We start from the raw sequence: 17787 nt of genomic DNA, 5'->3' as shown, positions 1-17787 counted from the left end.
AAGGGTGTCTTCAAACTGTCTCCGGGGTCATTTTGGCCAGTCCCGTCTTCTGGGAGCCTTTGCTTTCCAGCTCACTTTGCACTTTGCTTATCTCAGACCTGGACTCAGCCATTTCTTCTCTGAGCCAGGATTCCTTCCAGAGGGAAATGGTTCTTAGAAAGTCAAATATGGCCCTAGGGATGCTGACTGCTACAGGGACGTCCTTGTTTCCTGAACTTTTCAGGGGACAAAGCTGTAAAGATGTATTTTTTAAATCATGAGTAAATATGGAGGTTTCCAATTCAAGTTCAGTGTTACTGTTTTTTCTTAAATCATTTTGTATTTGAACCTCTTTTTTTCTTACACAAAACTCCTGATTCCTATTCATTCTTTTGGTTTTATCTTTTTATTTATAAGCATAAAGTAGTTTCAAGATTACAATACCAATATTGCTGTTAACAATTCCCCACTGAAAAAGTGTGCAGAAATTATAGCTGGAATATTGTGTTTGAGGGTTTCTTAAAATGTTCTCTCTCTGTAATTAAGATGTCAATGTAATATAGAATTCAGTTCATTTGTGTTTCAGTGTTAGGATTTTATTTTTATATCTTTTTATGTAATTTTACTTTTTAAGTATAGAAAATATGTACATGTTCCATTTATATATCAAAATTATATTAAAATGTACACTCAGAGAAGTCTTGCTCCAATCCAAGCCCTCAGTCTCTGGTTATCCATCCTGTATTTTTTTTACATAAATAAGCAAACACACACACTCACTCACACACAGACACACACACTTCCTCTCCTTTCTTTCACAAAAGACAGGACGCTAAATTAACTGTTCTACCCCCTGTGTTTTTCACTTCACAGTATATACTCTCACCCATTGTTAAACTGAACTACAGTCTTCTAGAACTGTTTACTAAAATCCAATCTTAAATACAACTTTGAAATTTAAATTTTAACAGTTTTGGTCTAGTAGAAATTATTTATGTGATAAGTTCGTGTGGTGAAGAATCCAAACAATATAAAATTGATATGTGGAGAATTCCCACTCCCACCCTGTTCTTTCCACCTCCCCTCACACACTTATAGGCACCTTTTATTTGTCCCTGTGAATCATTTTGTTTATTTTATTGTAAATATGACTCTACGTTATTATTTGGCTCACTTCTATACACAGGATGGACCATTCTATGTGGACATCTGCCCTTTGTTTTTTCGCTTAACAATATGCATGAGGTCCTCCGGATCAGTACATGGAACTCATCCTCATTCTTTTCTTGCAAGTGCATAGTGCTCTTCCTAATATGTATGGGTGGCATCAAAGCCAAGGTGCAAGCTGGGCTCTATGAGTCCCCAGCCTTCCTCAGATCTTCCCCCCTGCCCACCTGCTTCCCTCCTCTGCCCCCTCCTCCTGAGAGCCCCCCTCGGCCAAGCTCTTGCAGCAGAATCCACCCCCCCCGACCCCAACCCCAAGTCTCTGCTCAGCGGGGCCATCGTTCTTCCGACAGGCTCTTCTCTCCGCCTGCCCAGCTCATGCCTGGCTGGAGGTGCATTTCCCAGAGTCCGTGAGTCTGGGGACCTCATGTTTACCTCCTTAACCTTGTGCCAAAAGCAACTGTCAAGGGGGACATTCCCTCTAGAAACTGCCTTGCTAATGGGACCAGATATTGACGGTGTATTGATTGAGTCTCCTTTTCTATGGCACGCTGTTTATCTGGTCACAGGGATGGACTGCTCTGCACTTTCCATACGTTTCTATTCCGTTTAACTAGCACGCTCTTTATTTTTTATTTTTTTTTTTTTTTGCTGTACGCGGGCCTCTCACTGTTGTGGCCTCTCCCGTTGCGGAGCACAGGCTCCAGACGCGCAGGCTCAGCGGCCATGGCTCACGGGCCCAGACGCTCCGCGCCGGACCGGGGCACGAACACGTGTCCCCTGCATCGGCAGGCGGACTCTTAACCACTGCGCCACCAGGGAAGCCCTAGCACGCTCTTTAGATCTGTTAGCATCTTCAATCAGGGTAGTGAGGTCATGTTGATTGCGGCTTATCTTGTACATTTAAGGTGACTGCACGTTTCCAGCCTCGTCAGTTTGGGGTTGATTTTACAGTTAGCTCAAAGGGCAATCGCGCTCCCATCACGGCCAGGTTCCGAGGGCGGATGCTTACATTTGCAGGGACACAGTACCTGGGCGTGAGTGTCCCATCCCACTTCTGGGAGCAAAACTCCATAAACACTTTCATTATCAAGAAATCAGGGAGGAAGACTTTTGTCACAGTACTTACCTTCTGGAAGGTGTGTGTTATTTTCATCTGCACGTTTACCTACCCCATGTGTGATTTGAGTAATAGTGTTTCTATACCCAGGAGGTGTGTCTACTTGCAGAGAGGACATTTCAATCTTTGGCTCTTAGTAAAGAGGCAAGCTAGAAACTTGTCTGGATTCCTTTCTACCTAACTCCCAGGAATGATTTGCAAATTCATGAGATAATGTCTCAGAAGCACTCTGAGCTCTTAAGAAAAAGGAACCAGAGAATGCCACGTATCATCCTTATAGCCGCTGGGTCTGGGATAACTCCCATGTTTCTGGGAAAGAGGCTGAACCGCTCTTTCTTTCCAGCCGTCCTTTGCCTAAGTGGCCACATCCTCACTTTCCACACGGAAGGTGAGGTGACCGTCCTATCTGTCCACACTTCACCTTCATTATTTTGACAGAAACAAAAACACACCATTTTAAGTAACTGTCCTGGGTGTTGCAGCTTCCAAGTGCACCAGGTGGGATTTGAAGGTAGATCTGTTTAACTTCAAATCCCCTCCACCACCGCACAACACACACTCTTGTTTTTTTTACTGTGGAGGTAAGAGAGGGCTTCCCGGACCGACCCCCTGCTTCCACTGGAAGGAAGGAGGGTGGAGACTCTAGAGGAGAGGGGAGGGCTGCAGCGCTGGTTGGCAGTCCCCGCGCTGGCAGGTGTGCTCACCTGTGCTCTGGCTGGGGGAAGGGCGACTTCACTGCACAATGTGGGTTCTGTCCTTCCTGATGATTCTCGGGGCTGGTTGAAGCCCTGCATCCCTGCGCTGCTGGGCGGGTCCAGGATGTGCAGACCATGCGGTGCTGTGGTCCCTGCCAGGCCCGAGCCCCGCGGGGGGCGAGCCCACGCCTGCACCTTGTGCTCCACCACGAGGGGCCATGCGCCACCGTCCTGGAGAAGACCCGGGTCCTGACTCTGCCCCTTGCTCGCCGTGACACCCGGAGCGGGTCCCACCTGCTCGCAGTCCAGGTGCCACGTGAGCCGGGAAGGGGGATGAAAAGCCCACCTTGGAGGCAAAGGAAAGGGAGGCAGTCACGACCTCCTTACCTGCGCTTCCCCTCAAACGCACAGGGGCACACAGATTGAGAGTATTCGACTCCCTCCCTGGCCAGGGGTTTCTTCTTCCAGCCTCTTCCCGGGCTGCTTTCCAGGTTTCCATCTTATGAGTGGTTGGAACGTGGAACAGAGTTAGATGTCGGGTGAGCCAACACTGAGGACGACACTTGGACACACAGCTGGAGGGAGGGGCTGGGTGGGGGGCCATGGAGGGACGCCCACTCCATGGGGCGGCTATGGGAGGCCCCGCCCGGCAGGGCACAGCTGCTCCCCACCTCTACTCTCACCCCGCGGGAGGACCCGGCACTTGGTGTGATGCTCTGGCTGGACATGTTCAATACTTTTATCTTTGACCTTGTGTTTGGCAAGTGACATCACAGGACAAGAGCGTCGCGAGCAGAGGAGGTACACATAATACTCATGTTCACCTGTCCACTGCTCCATTGGCCTTTGACGTTCCTGGTGCCCACGAGCCCCGAATTCCAGCGGACCCCCATGCATGGGAGTGCAAGGTGGGAGTGTTACCTGTGGCCCAGAAAGGGGTGGAGCCTTGGCAGTCCCCAGAGGACATGCTTACAATTTGAACAAGAATCTGTTTCGAAAGAAGGGAGAAGAAAATGACATTGAAAGAACCACCACCCCATCCGTCATACCCTTTCTCACTCATGTCCTTTCCCCGGTTAGCCAAAGCCTTAGGCATAAAGTGATGACACAGAGAGAAAGAGAAAAAAGACAGACCTTAGTTCCTTTTCCTCTTGGTCCTTTCTTATCAGCAAATGAATGCAGAGAGTGTTGGTAGCACGTGAGTGTACCAAGACGTGAAATAAAAGCAGTTGAATTAGTTTTGTGTAGCATGTCAACCGTTTTCTCTAAGAACAAAATACAAATGCATATGTAAGCTACAAAATACAAATTGTGTGGCTTCAGTGATTCTGTGTATGAGTTACATGCTTATTTGCATTCAAAGCTGGCACTGCAGAGTACAAAGATTTATGGTTAAATTTGTGCCAATAACGTAAATTTAAATTTTTCTTCACATAAAACTTAAATGGCAAATTAAAACCTGCTATGGCAATTTGAGAGAAAAACCATGGAAGAAAGAGAAAAACTTTATATTTTAGTACCCTTAGGAGCACTTTTTTCCTGCTTTTTGAAAAAGAAGTACACATTTTAATTTTGCATTGCAACTAGCAACTTGTGTAGCTGGCCCTGGACTCATCCAAGGTGGGTGATCAGTTATCTTGGGGCATCTCAGAAATTGTCCTGTTTTGAGATGTATAACATCAGAAACTTGTACTTTAGAAAAGACATTTTATACCATTTGTGGTTTGTTCCTCTTTAATTTTGTAGCATGTTTGTTTTTAAAATGTCTACTTTTCTCAAGTTTTTTAACAGAATATCAAAAAAGGCATTTTCTCCCCCATTAGGAAGGGAAGGAAAGTCAAACCCTAGGGTAGCTCTGGGGCAGGGGGAGTGAAGACTCCTCTCCACTGAGGAATTCTGACCTGGAAACAAAATCCCTTTGGACTGGGGGAAAGGAGACTGGTGTCTTTTATTTATTTTTGTAAGATGGGCCATTTCCTCATATCCAAAACAAACAAGCAAAACACTTGTTTGAAGGACCTCAAAGAACCTTGGAAAAACTCATGATGTTTACCGCATCTTTGGACAAGCCAGAGACACTTTCACACTGACCCATGGAGAAACGTGATTGGGCTTTTCAGAGCCAACAACATCCGCTTTGCTTGTTGGCTCACAACCCCCGATGCAGTCCCTCTGCTGAAAAGTCATGGAAAACACGGATAAATCCTGGGCCTAAAGAACAGCCTCTTGTGGGCTACAGTATTGCCACAGCCCAGAGAACACATGTAAATATGCTCTTTCTGTATTAAGATTTAAAGGAAGGTAGATTAAACACACACAAACCCCAAAGTGAGGAAAACCAGGAAGGTCAAGGGTTGCCCGAGCTGCAAGGACCCAGATCTGGAGAACCTCTGTATTGATCTCCGGGGGCTGCAGTGGACCCACGCGCCCCAGGTTTCAGGGGCCGCTGTCCTTACCTCTGTAACATGCCTGGGTGTGTCTGTTACTCCATGTGTGCTTAATAAGTGCTTATGACTGTTCCAATTGAATGAAAAAGAAGATAGAAAGGATCTGGATTGGAAACCACGTGATCTCATTAAGCTGCAGAAGCCCCTCCCCCCCCGCCCCAGGGGATGCAATGAACAGAACAAAGTTCCCGCCCCAGGGGATGCAATGAACAGAACAAAGTTCCCGCCCCAGGGGATGCAATGAACAGAACAAAGTTCCCGCCCCAGGGGATGCAATGAACAGAACAAAGTTCCCGCCCCAGGGGATGCAATGAACAGAACAAAGTTCCCGCCCCAGGGGATGCAATGAACAGAACAAAGTTCCTGCCTTCACGATGCTTACATTGCGCAGAATCCAGTCACCCTTCAAAGTGTAACAAGCACCACCTTCTGGAGGAATCTGTGCTCAAACTCCCTGAAAGTGAGCAACGTTCACCATCACACTCTCCCGTAAGTACCTAATTCTTCTGCTTAGTCCTCTGCACTCGGGCCTGGTTTACTTAATTATTTACGATTATTGATTCATGTCTGTCTTTACCGGATGGTCACTTCATGAAGGCAGCAGCTGTGTTGCTTCTGCACCGCTGTGTTTTTGAGTCTATCAGCATATTGTTGGCTGCAAGAGACATTTGTTTGTGTTTTTCATTTTTTTTTTATTCAGCAGGTTCTTATTAGTTATCTATTTTATACATATTAGTGTATATATGTCAATCCCAATCTCCCAATTCATCCCACCACCACCCTACCTCTCTGCTTTCCCCCCTTGGTATCCATACGTTTGTTCTCAAGAGACATTTGTTGATTGTGCCTAATTGCTTGCATTAGGTACTTGTAGTTTTCAACATACTTTTAGCCGAAAGGTGGCACTGCAGGAGAATAAGTGAAGGAGGCTGCAAACTCGCTGACTCAACTGAAGGGGATGGGAGAGTCCCAGTCGTAGGCTAATGTTAATAACTAGGAATAACCAATTGTCAAACTTGTACACATCCCATGCAAACACACATCCGAACGCTCTTAAGAGCAACGAATGGAAGTCTCCTAGACTCACCAAGAACATTCATATTTCTAAGACCATTTAAGAGGTCCTGGTGAAGTTCCAAGAAATACAACTGAAATCCAAATCATTCTGAAATGTGGATTTATTAACTAATAAATGTCTATAGGATACAGACAGGGAGGCTTTTCCTATTTCAGTGGCTCTAGGTAAAGAAAAAAACTTGTGATTTCTTTGTTTAGTAACTTGCTTTGAATGACCACATTTCACTGCTAACCTGTGACCGGAATTCCAGTCCCCTTAAAACTCTTCCCAGAGTTTAAGTGTTTCAGCCTCTTCAAAGGCTTCAGGACAAACTCTAAAGAAAGCAGCTAGACAACCCCTTGATAAAAAAAAAAAAATCTGCTTGTGGTGTCAGCTGTGAATAATGTATGGTGATTTCTATGTTTTAGTGTCAGCCATCTGGGCACCTGTGCCCCAGGCAAGTCACCAACCTCCACGGAGCACCTTTCCCATGAATTCATACTCCCTTCCTTTATGTGTGTCTTACAAAAAACAAATAAAACTGTACATGCTCCTTTATTTTCATATGAGATTTTTCTTACGCAGTAATAAATATTTGTGTGTGTGTATGCATGTGTATGTGCGTATGTGCGTATGTGTGAATAATGGAGCCAAATAAACAATACAATTCATTTGGAAACAAGGTTTTGCTATATAGCCTTCTTTACAGTTCGCATTATACACGAAATTTTGTCCATGCCCTGAAAGCCTAGAATCTGATTGAAAAAATAAGGCACACATATAGGTCTGTTGGCTGATTTTTCAAAGTTCTTGATCAACAGACACAAATTCAGCAGTCTGCCTCAGATTCTGAATCCATACGACAGCTCACAAATTGTACTTCGGGCCAAGGTGTAAACTTTCTGTACACTCAGCAGGAAGATGACAGGTAAGGACCAGATGTCACAGATGGTGAAGTGTGGGTACATAGGGATTTCTTGCATTTTCGCTGGAGATGACTGGGGGAAACCGTCTGGGGGAGAACCTCTTTGGCAGAAGTATAGCACGATGATGTCTCCTACAAATTAGTAGAAGTTTTCCAGGTTTTTGGAATTTGGAGACCTTGAAAATACTTCTGCTGTAAACATCAAACTGACAGCTTAAAAAAAGGGTAACCACAGAATATATTAGCAAAAAGAAGAAAGGCTTTCATTCTGCTTCCAAGTTTTTCAAGTAAAAGTGCCAAAAACCACGTGGCTCCTAACTAAGATCACTTCTAGACGAATACTGTGACTTATAAATGAAAACACAGACACGTGTATCTCTGAAAGTATTAAATGAGTACATATGTAAGGAGAACACGTTACCTATGGGAGAGGACGTCCTCAAGTTGGCGAGAGTCATCATGTTCTCTGCAGGCTCGATGGCGTCTGTGGATTTTGGCAGATTTCACTGGGAGTGTCAACTGCCAAGTTGACGACTTTTATATTCCTCTGGGAAACACTGTTTGGTAAAGTTACCAGTTGAGACTGAAAAAGGTTATTAACTCTGTGTTTGCATATTGAGCACGTTAGAGAAAATGAGCATTTGGGACAAGGATGGTGTTTCTGAATGATTTTGTCAATTGGGGTGGCATTAAACCAAGTTCAGAAAAGATAAAGGCTAAAGAGGTGAGATGAAACCCACATAAGCCACAAAGTGACATATTCTTTGCAGCTAAAACTCAAACACTTGTGAGAATGTCTATCACTCGACTGTAGGGCAGTTTTTAAACATGTTACTAAGGGCCAGGGCATCTGACTATCAGAGCAGCTACCGTGTTCCAGCATAACAGCTTCAGAAATGCAGGAACAGTCCTTGTTTTCCAATAATAGCAATAGCAATAGTAATAATAATACTAATAATAGCCACTACTGCTCATTGGATGGTGCCTGTGCTCCCGGTTTCTCTGGGTGTTATCTCCATCTGCGTAGTGCTCCATATGAGGTAGCATGTATTACTTTCTTCAACGTACAGAAGAGGAATCTGTGGCATTAAAGTCTCAATAATGACCCGAGGAAGCCATTGATTTCCATGTAGATGCAGAGACACCTGGAGTGACCAATGCTTGATTCATCATGTGTGCAGAAGTTGGGGTCATATGCTTTAGGTGCTCATTAAATATCAAAACAATATGTTTGTGAGTATTCAATGTAGTTGATTTTCTCCCCAAACCATTTTTATACCTCATGCCAGGTTTCAGGCAAGAGCAGGCTCAGATGGGGGACAAAGGTGGCTGGCCAAGCAGGGCTCCGACCAAGGGGGTCAGTATCCTGTGGGCTGGAAAATCCTTCAAAATCAGCCTGTCTAGATAATAGCTACTGCTTTTCAGATTGGGGAAATTTTAGGGTAAAACAGCCCTTGTAAAGACAATGCCACTGACTATTGCTGTGCAGACCTGTGTAACCCCAGTGTGAAAACACAGCTCCAGAAAGGTGGCTTTGCTTGGGCAATACTAGTTTTGAAAATTAGTGGCCTGTTTCCTGAGTTCTGATGTGTGAATCAGGACAGTGGTTCTCTCCTCCGACTGCCCACCTGAGAACCACCTGACAGCTTTCCCAAGCTCACAGCTTTCCCTGGCTCACAGGCCAGGATCAAGTCAGAATCTCTGCACGTGGAGACCAAGCGCTTTGATTTAATGAAAAGATCCCAGGTGCCTGTAACCTGCAGCCACAGGGAGCACCCCTTCTAGGTACGATGTAGACAACGGAAACCCCTGGAGCCTATGTGTTCATAGACGAAGAAGTGGGATCCAGGTCTTAGAATCTCTAAAAATCAAACAGCCAAATTGGCACACAGAGTGGCAGAAGAAGCAGGAGGTGGATCAGGTATGATCACGCATCTCCTAGCCAGGCATCTAAGACAGCAATTTTGAAGCCATCTAGACAGTTGTTAGTATGGAAAACCTACAAAGAAAATGACAAAATATTTAGAGTAAACTGAGGATTCATGTGGTGACACAGTGTTGCGTAAAATTCAGGAGGGCTTTTGACCTCTTAATTAGGTCCCAAGAACAAGTTGTACCAGCGAGAGCGAGAGAGAAGGAGAGACAGAGGGACAGAGATGACACCACCTAGGAACATCACAGTGCTGGCCCTGACCCTAACTTGGAAAATAGGGGCAGACTGACATCAGGCTTCTACAAAACACAAAGCACCTCCTGGCAGTAGTCACTGATTTGCTGATAATTTAAGTTCCTGTTATCTTCTCTTGCCCTAGTGTGGGGCACGCTGTTTGAGGTTCTGATGTCCAGGCTTCTCCAGGGCTCCAGAGCACACAGATGGTCTAAGTTTCTGGGTGTCTTCACAAGATTTGACTGCTTTGTGGCTTCATAAAAAGGTAATGGTTTGCAGTGTATTTGTCATTCTCAGCAAATTTGTGAAGACACCTGAGCTCAGAATGTAAGCTTACTGTATCTCAAAAAAGGGAGACCTGGTTGATTAACACAGAGAACCAAGGTTTGCTTAATTGCCATCAGCAGACTCTTCCATCATGTAAAACCAATTCAAGCCCAGAAGGCTGGTGCGCCGTGGAAGTCAAGTTTTCCCCTCTCTGTCCTCCTGATGGAAATGCCAGTTCTGAACGGTCCTCCCTACGGATCAGACCACCTACTTCAGGTCCCCAGGATTCCCACAGTGCTGAAGCGGGTCTCCTCCACTGCTGGATAATCAAGAGATGAGGGACTCAGACACGCTGTCGTCTCCAAGCTAGAACCAGATATCTCTAGATCTTACCTAGAGAACGAGAAAAAGGGAGATTATGAGGAGAGAAGGGAAACAGTATACTCTCTCCACAGGGGCCATGAAAAGCAACGAACAAATCCGAGGCGAAAACAAGACTTCTTCAAAATATACAGAGCAGGTGCGCATCTGACCCCTATGCCCATTCTTGGAAAGACTCAGGATTTCCCAGAGCCCAGTCAGAGCTGACACTTCTCACCAGGTTCTATATGGGCAGGACACTGGTCTGCATTAATTCTGTTTCTACTCAGTCCGTGCAAGTGGGCACGTGTGGGCCTGGCACACGTGACAGTCCCACAAAATTGTTATGTTCTCATGTCGCCCGCGCATGATTCCTGAGCCTTAAAGGACTCCCTCGGCTGGGCTGAGCTCAGGGGTGCGCCCTGTGGACAGGATGCTAGGATGGTTCCTTCTGTCTGCAGAAGGACAGGATCCAGCAGTGCTGCGGGTCTGAGGAGCGAGCGCTCCAAGTTCCCCGCTCGGAAGCTCGGGCTCGCCAACACCGGGTTCCGGAGACCCGACCCTGCTCCAGCCTCCAGCCGCCCGGGGGCGGGACCCCGCGCAGCTCCGAGCCGCCCTCCCATTGGCCGGCGCGCACGCCCGTCCGCGAGCGCGGCTTCGAAAGTTTCATTGAAGGTGGAGAAGTGCGCGCCCGCCGGGAGCCCGGGCTGCGCCGCCAGGGCGAGGCTGCGCTACGTGGGGCGGGGGCGCGCTGGCCGCCGGGAGGCGTTCGGTTTTCATTTTATTCCTTTAAGTCGAGGCCGCCGAGGAGCCAGTGGAGCCTGAGCCTCTCGCGCGCTTTCGTCTCGACTTCTGCCCCCACTTGCGTCCCACAGAGGACCCGTCAGCGAGCCCCGCGCTGTCGGGGATGGTTCCTTGCGCCGGGCCGCTCGCGCCCAGCTTTCTCCAGCCCGAAGTCCGGGGGCGCAGAGGCTGAGTCGCGCGCCGCTGGGGGAGCCGCCGCGGGGCCGCTCGGGGCCGGGGCCGCTCTGGGAGCCCAGGCCGAGGGCCGGGCCGGGCCGGGCCGGCAGCCCAGGCAGCTCGCTTCAGAGGAGGCTTGGTGGAGAAGACTGTCTGCCACCCCCGAGCGACAACCTAGGAGCCGACAGAAGGACAGCACGCCCTTCTCGCCTCATTCCTCGCCGCACCGCCTCGCGGGACCCTCCTGAAGTGCCCCGTACCCCGCCCCGCTCTGGCCTCCGCCACCCGCTGCAGAAGCCCCCGGCGCCGGATCGCGGAGTCCACACCGGATGGGCCGGCCGTGCGGGGTCGGGCGCCCGGCGAGTGGGCTTCCTAAGGCCTGCTGAGCGGCGGCCGGGAGAGCGGAGAGGGGCGGCCGGGAGTGGAGAACGCGCCCTCGGGGCGGACAGCGCGGCGGCTCTCGCAGAGACGATGCCCGGGCGGCTGGGAGCCGCCGGCCGCAGGTCTTAGGCGGGCATGGGCTTGGCAGCCCAGTCCTAGCGACCCTCTGCGCCGACTCGCCGGACGGACGCGATGGCCTCGGAAGTGGTGTGCGGGCTCATCTTCAGGCTGCTGCTCCCCGTCTGCCTGGCAGTAGGTGAGTGTTTTCCGCTCTCCGAGATTCCAGGGTGAGGGGGCGGGCTTCGGAGCAAACCCGGGTCAGTGGCTCGAGTGCCCGGAACCCGGTTCGGAGAACCCGCGCCGCAGTCCCGGTGCCACAGCAGGGCACTGGCACTTTCCGCATCGGAGCGCACGAGCGGGGTCTCCACGAGCGGGGTGTCTCTCAACGGTCCAGCTGCAGAGTCCGGGCGACCGGGCCCGGCCTGTGCTGGAGACTGTTGAATGTAGTTACACGTGGAATTTTTTTGTGGAGTACTGACTCGTGCACAAAGGACGCGAATCTGGCTGGAAGGCAGTTGTAGACCCCCTTCCCAGGATCGTACAACAGTCCCCCTCCGCCTGTCCCTAGACGCAGGGAGCACGGTGAACCAGACAGTTCCTAGGCCACCTCTCCCCTATCCAATATCCCAGCCATTGTGACGGAAGAAGGGAAGGACTCAGATCGTTCTAAAAAGAACAGGAGGGGGCCAGGAAGCAGTGCCCCGAAGTTGCTTACTTTCTTTTTCTCTCAAAAAAGCCGCTACAACAAAAGTGCTGGTCGCGGAGGCTGCAGACACCAAAACCCATCCCCCACTCCGGCGCCGTCCAGACAGATCTGTCGCCGGTTAGAGAGTCGCTCTGGGACTCCGAGGCTTAAGGGAGGGCCAGAAGGGAGCCTCGCCGACTCCCAGGCAAGGATCTCACTATTTATACGCGGTTGGCAGGGCGTGAAAAGCCACTGGGTGTCAGGGCCAAAGACACGGGCCCGGCGGTGGGCTTGGAGTGAGAGTTGCCGAGTTTCTCCTCTAGTAGACCGCGTCTGCTACACTGAACCCCACTCCTAAGGTGACTGTGGGCGCCTAGCTGTCCCCTGTCCCCATCAGAGCTAGAAAAGAGAACACTTCTTACCAAGTAGCAATTGCATTTATAAAGAGAGCCTGACCTGTGCAGAAAAAGCTACCGTTTTCCATTTTGCCAGAGGTGGAGGAATCAAGATCACACCTGTGCTAACTGTTTTCTTTGAGCAGGTAATCGAAAGGGGGCCCTGGAGGGGTTCCTGAGGGTGGGGTGGTGGGGGATTTTGTAGTCGAGTATTAACACGCAAGACACCTCCGCGGAAAACCGAGAAGGCTTGCGGAGTGGAAACAGCTGGAGGCGAGAGGCCTGGTCCTCGGGCAGGAGGAGGGACCAGCAGGGATGCCAGCCTCGGCCTCTTTGCCACTTGAATTTCAGGGCAGGACCGTTTTGCAGGGATCTTTGTCCTTGATCATCGCGCCTGTAGGTGAGGCGCGCAGCTCCCACGAAGCTGCTGAGGGCCACTCTCCCCGCCAGTTTGCTTGAGTTTGAAAAGAAAAAAGCCTCTGGGAAAGCGATCTGGGGAAATAGCGCGGCTGCTTCACAGGTCGCGTCCTGTCTGGGGGCCCGCTGACGCTGTGCCTGGCTCATTCCCTATTTGCCGAGTGGACGCTGGAGCCAGGGTTAACCAGGGGCTTTCGGTGTGGGGTCGACTCGCGGTTGTCAGTGAGGTGGGGAGTGGCTCCCCCGTCTCGGCGGGGTGGCAGCTCCCGGGGACTGTCGGAAGAGTCAGGCGGATGGTTTCCTGCGGCGCACACCTAGCGGAGCGAAAGGACAGCAGGGATTACCAGCTGATGGCCAGGGACCTCGTGCTGAGTTTGGCGCTCGCAGGACCCAGCTCGCTTGCCCCGATGGTCCGCGGCCGCCGGAGTGGGGGCCGTCTCATTCCGACTCATCATGAGGGTCTACACCGCAAAGTCCTTCTGCAGGATTGTTGAGCTCTGCCCTCCCGAGGGCCGGGGCGCGGCACACTCCCAGGGACTCCGGGAGGAGCGGCGACCACGGTCGCGTGGTGGGATCCCGCCACCGCCCGGCCCCTTTGCCCCTCCCCCTGGCCTCCTCCCCGCACCCCCGGGCCCCGCGATGTGGTCACCGCCCGAGGAGCGCTGGGTCCCAGCCAGGCTCGCCCGGGGGCGGGATGCGCACGTGCGCCCAGTGGGCCCCCCCACCCCCGACCTTCCCGGCGGGAAGGCGGCGTCGCCCGCCGCCCTGCACTGCCTTCCCTTCCAGCTCGTTTCTCTGGATTCCCCCCCACCCCGCCTTCCGGGTTCAGGGAGGCTAACCTGTGTGTGTGTGAGTGTGTGTGGAAGGGTGCGCGCGGGGTGGGCCGTATCATGTTAGCTCCTGTGGCTCCCCACTCCCCGGAGGAGGAAGGGGAAGGACTTGGACCTCGGACCTAGCCCCCTGCCTGAATGAGAGCAGAGCTCCTGGCAGGACCAGAGCTCTGACCCCCGACTGACCCCTCACTGGTCGGTGAGGAAAGACAACCCACTTCCGAGGGCTAATGCGCCTTCTAGTCTTTGTACTTGACTTGCAGGACGAAAGGCGGCTGGGTGGGTGTCGCCTGATTCGGGCATGCAATTCTCTTCTATAGGAAGTGGATGTTTTCAAGGTTATTGGAGGGTTTTCAGGTCCGCCTGCTCCCAAGGTGCTACTAAATCAAATATTCAGGTTTCCCTAATATCCTGGGCATGGAAGAGTGCAGTGATCCGCTTGCCATTAGAATCGATTTTTACGTTTTAGCCGTCTATTTTTATATCTGGCTAAGGCAGCCTTCAAAGCCAAGCATTTGCAGAAGCTCATGCATTTCTCTTTAAAACCACTCCTCCAACATCATTTCAATGGACTGTTGAAATGCTTCTGCACATGGATGCCCTAGTCTCTTCACCTAAGGATGGATGCTAAAAATTAACTGCCATTGTGTTTAATTCGATGTTTGAGTTCTTTCTTTTTCTGTAAAAGAAATTTACAGAGAAATGATAAGTGAAATCAGGCCTCTTTTACACAGGTTAGGTGGCTCTTAAGTGTTTAAAGCAGAACAAAACTGTAGTATAATATAATATAATATGATGTCATATATCACATGATATGATATATATGATATGATATTATATGTTGTTTATCATCCAAAGTGGACATCCAGTGGCAGGTTTTCCTACATCAATAGAGACTGAAAATTTTAAAGATCTCCAAAATTGTCTATGAGTACTTGGGTAGCCACCCTGATTTTTTTTTCTTTAAACCTTACATGAAAGAGAACCTAGACAAAACCTTCCATAATATTATGCAATCTTTAATAATTATAATAGTATCTGGTCACTGTTGAGCACTTCAGAAATATTTTTACATTTATTTTCTTTTGGCTTGACTCTACTGTCCCACCCAACTTTAAGGATATGGTTTGAGTCCATTCCTGGGTTGGGAACCAGTTGGCATATTTTTATTCACACGCTGCTGACCATTCATTTCATCTTGCCTGCTGTTGCTTGGAGTCTCCTAATGTCTTTCCTGGAAGAGCTGACTTAATGTTATTTTGCGGGGAGGAGAGGGGAGCCTGGCTTGGACAGAACAGATTGGTCCAGGAGGGGAAGAGTCACAAGGCATCGCGAGTTTATGCTTCCCCTGAATGAGGTGACTAGAGCCGAACAGGAGACTGTGTAGATTATGAAAAGAATCAGCCAACCAGCTAGTGCTCTGAGGGCAAGTCACACTTGGATAATATTGCAAATCCACCAAGAATCTCTAAAATTCCCTTTAGAGAGAGCTGGATTAAAACGAGCAAAACTTTGGAGTCACTTTTGGAATATGTACGAGTATGGCTATATCTAAACGTAATTTCCTCTCTATTGTGTAATGTATTTACCCCTGTAACGCGTGTCATTTTGTAATAACACTTACACATACTCCAAGAATTACCGATGAGCAGGGCCTAGAGTCTCCCCGGCCTCTGCTGTAGCTGTCAGAGATAGGCGGTCTCAGCTGCTGAAGGATGCATTGGCAGCTTTAATATCGCTCTCTTTTCCATCACATCTTCTCAGCCTTAGATAGGTGTATACTATTTATCACTTTCAGAAAGGACAAGAGTGCTAGGGAGAAGGATTGGGAATTTATAGCTTAAATCTAAAATAAAAGTTTTCGTAAACAGACAGGCAAGATCATTTTGTCACTTGGGCAGTAAAAGCTGGAGCCATGTGTCCACCTCATAGTTTGTCACTGGGTCTGTCCCCCTACGGGCCATGTGTGCCTGCTCATCATTCGGGGAGGAGGGTGCAGTGACTCGGCAATTTAAGAGACCTCCATTCACATCCTGGCTCTGATTGCAGAGTTGGTTTGGCTTGTTTGCTTCTCTTCCTGCACATTGGAGATATTAATACCTCCTTCCTGCACACCTTGGGTAATGCCTGACACACAGCAGGTACTCTTAAAGGGAGGGATTATGACTGCTTTTGTGAGTATAGTGGCAGGAAGGCTTGAGGAAAGTCTGTGTGGAAGTTAACAGGCTAGCAGGTGGTGACATGAGTAATAAGGAGCCTGAGTTGAGTAGATGGGATTCGTATGAAAGCAGTTTAGTACTGAAGTCTAGAGCTGAATTATGCGATTGAAAGTTGGTTTGTGTGTGGCAGGAGGATTTTTAATGATCAGGATTTTTCTCGACATTTTATTCAATATTCTATGTATCTGCATTGCATTCTAATTAAATAATAGATTCTCCCTAGAACTATACTGACAATGTTTACTTTTGTCTTCCTGACGCTATGCCATCATTTTCATAGTCTTTAATGTGATCTTATTTTTCACTTTCTCTGTGTTTATTACGTGGATATTTCCCTTTCAGATCCTATGCTACTACCAGTTAATTGTTTATAACGTTGCATAGTTACAGTATAATATTATAATTTTTTCCATAAATGTCCAGGAGAACTTAGAATAATGTAAGTGTAGCTGCATATTTAAGAATCGCTTCCTCTGTGTTCACTCGGCACTTTGCTTCGTATAATCATGGACTTTTAAATTTTTTTATTGAAGTAGAGTTGATTTACAATATTGTGCCAATCTCTGCTGTGCAGCAAAGTGACTCAGTTTTACACATATAGACATTCTTTTTTTAAATATCCTTTTCCATTATGGTTTATCCCAGGAGATTGGATATAGTTCCTCGTGCGATACAGTAGGACCTTGTTGTTTATCCATCCTAAATGTAATAGTTGCATCTGCCAACCCCAAATTCCCAGTCCATCCCTCTCCCTCCCCCTCCCCCTTGGCAACCACAAGTCTGATCTCTATGTCTGAACCACAGAGTTTTGTACTAAGTTACGTGATCCCACTCTTCCCTTCCACATGCCTGCAAGTTCAGGGACCCCATGTAATCCTTTATCACATCCCCAGCACTAAACTTACTGCATAACACACAGTAGGTAGTAAATAGATATTTTTAGGGTTTTTTAAAACTGTAAAAATTGTATCCCATCATTACCGTTCAGCTGTCCAGGCAGGGCTGTGACCCACAGTGAACACCGAAGAAATATTGCCAACTGATTGATTAATGAAATCAAGGTCTAAATTTTTTCCCTTGAATATTTCAGAAGTCTGAAAAAAGAGTTAAGTCTAGCATCTTATAGCTATGGGTTTTTACATCTTTGAAAATAAAATTCATGACGGTCTAATTTGAATGTTCTGCAACTTTCCTAAATGTGAATTTTCTCAGTAGGACAATTAATACCTTTTACTTGCTTTGCGGTGAATAGAGAAAGAAAAACCTGCTTGACAGTGGTAAAGCTTGCCCGGAGCATCATCGTTGAAATGCATATGATTTTTTAAAATGTTCTTAGCTCTCCTCGAACCACACAAATCGATCTGTTTTCTGTTGCGGTTCAATTCCCGGAGTCAGCAGTTTTGGCCACAGGTGCAGAAAAGGAGGAAGGATGGAGGACCTTAGCAACTGAGAAGCTGGAGCAGAGCGCCATGGAAACGGGTTATAGATCCACGCAGACCCGAGTCCTTCCTCCTCCTGCTGTCCTGGGACTGTGCCTGCCTGCTGGCAGGTGCTGCTCTGGCATCTTGGCGAGAACACGTCCCCTGCTTGGGGATCCAGGCAGCACGTATTTTCGGAGGCACCCTGGTCTGAAGGTCTAAAGACCAAGTCTCCATCCTG

General features: G+C 48.6%; 1 protein-coding gene across 1 annotated transcript in view; it reads left to right on the top strand.

The window, feature by feature from the left end:
• The first annotated feature begins 11714 nt into the window (after positions 1–11714).
• The window catches only part of PIEZO2 (piezo type mechanosensitive ion channel component 2), a 338761-nt gene continuing 332688 nt past the window's right edge, over positions 11715–17787 (top strand). Inside the window, exon 1 of the mRNA XM_024763891.1 lies at positions 11715–11778. Coding sequence (XP_024619659.1) covers positions 11715–11778 — 64 coding nt within the window. The remainder of the gene's footprint in view (positions 11779–17787) is intronic.

Source organism: Neophocaena asiaeorientalis, unplaced genomic scaffold, assembly GCF_003031525.2.
Source record: "Neophocaena asiaeorientalis asiaeorientalis breed wild unplaced genomic scaffold, Neophocaena_asiaeorientalis_V1.1 scaffold110, whole genome shotgun sequence".
Taxonomy (NCBI): Eukaryota; Metazoa; Chordata; class Mammalia; order Artiodactyla; family Phocoenidae; genus Neophocaena; species Neophocaena asiaeorientalis.
This window is presented reverse-complemented; position numbering and strand designations above follow the sequence as displayed.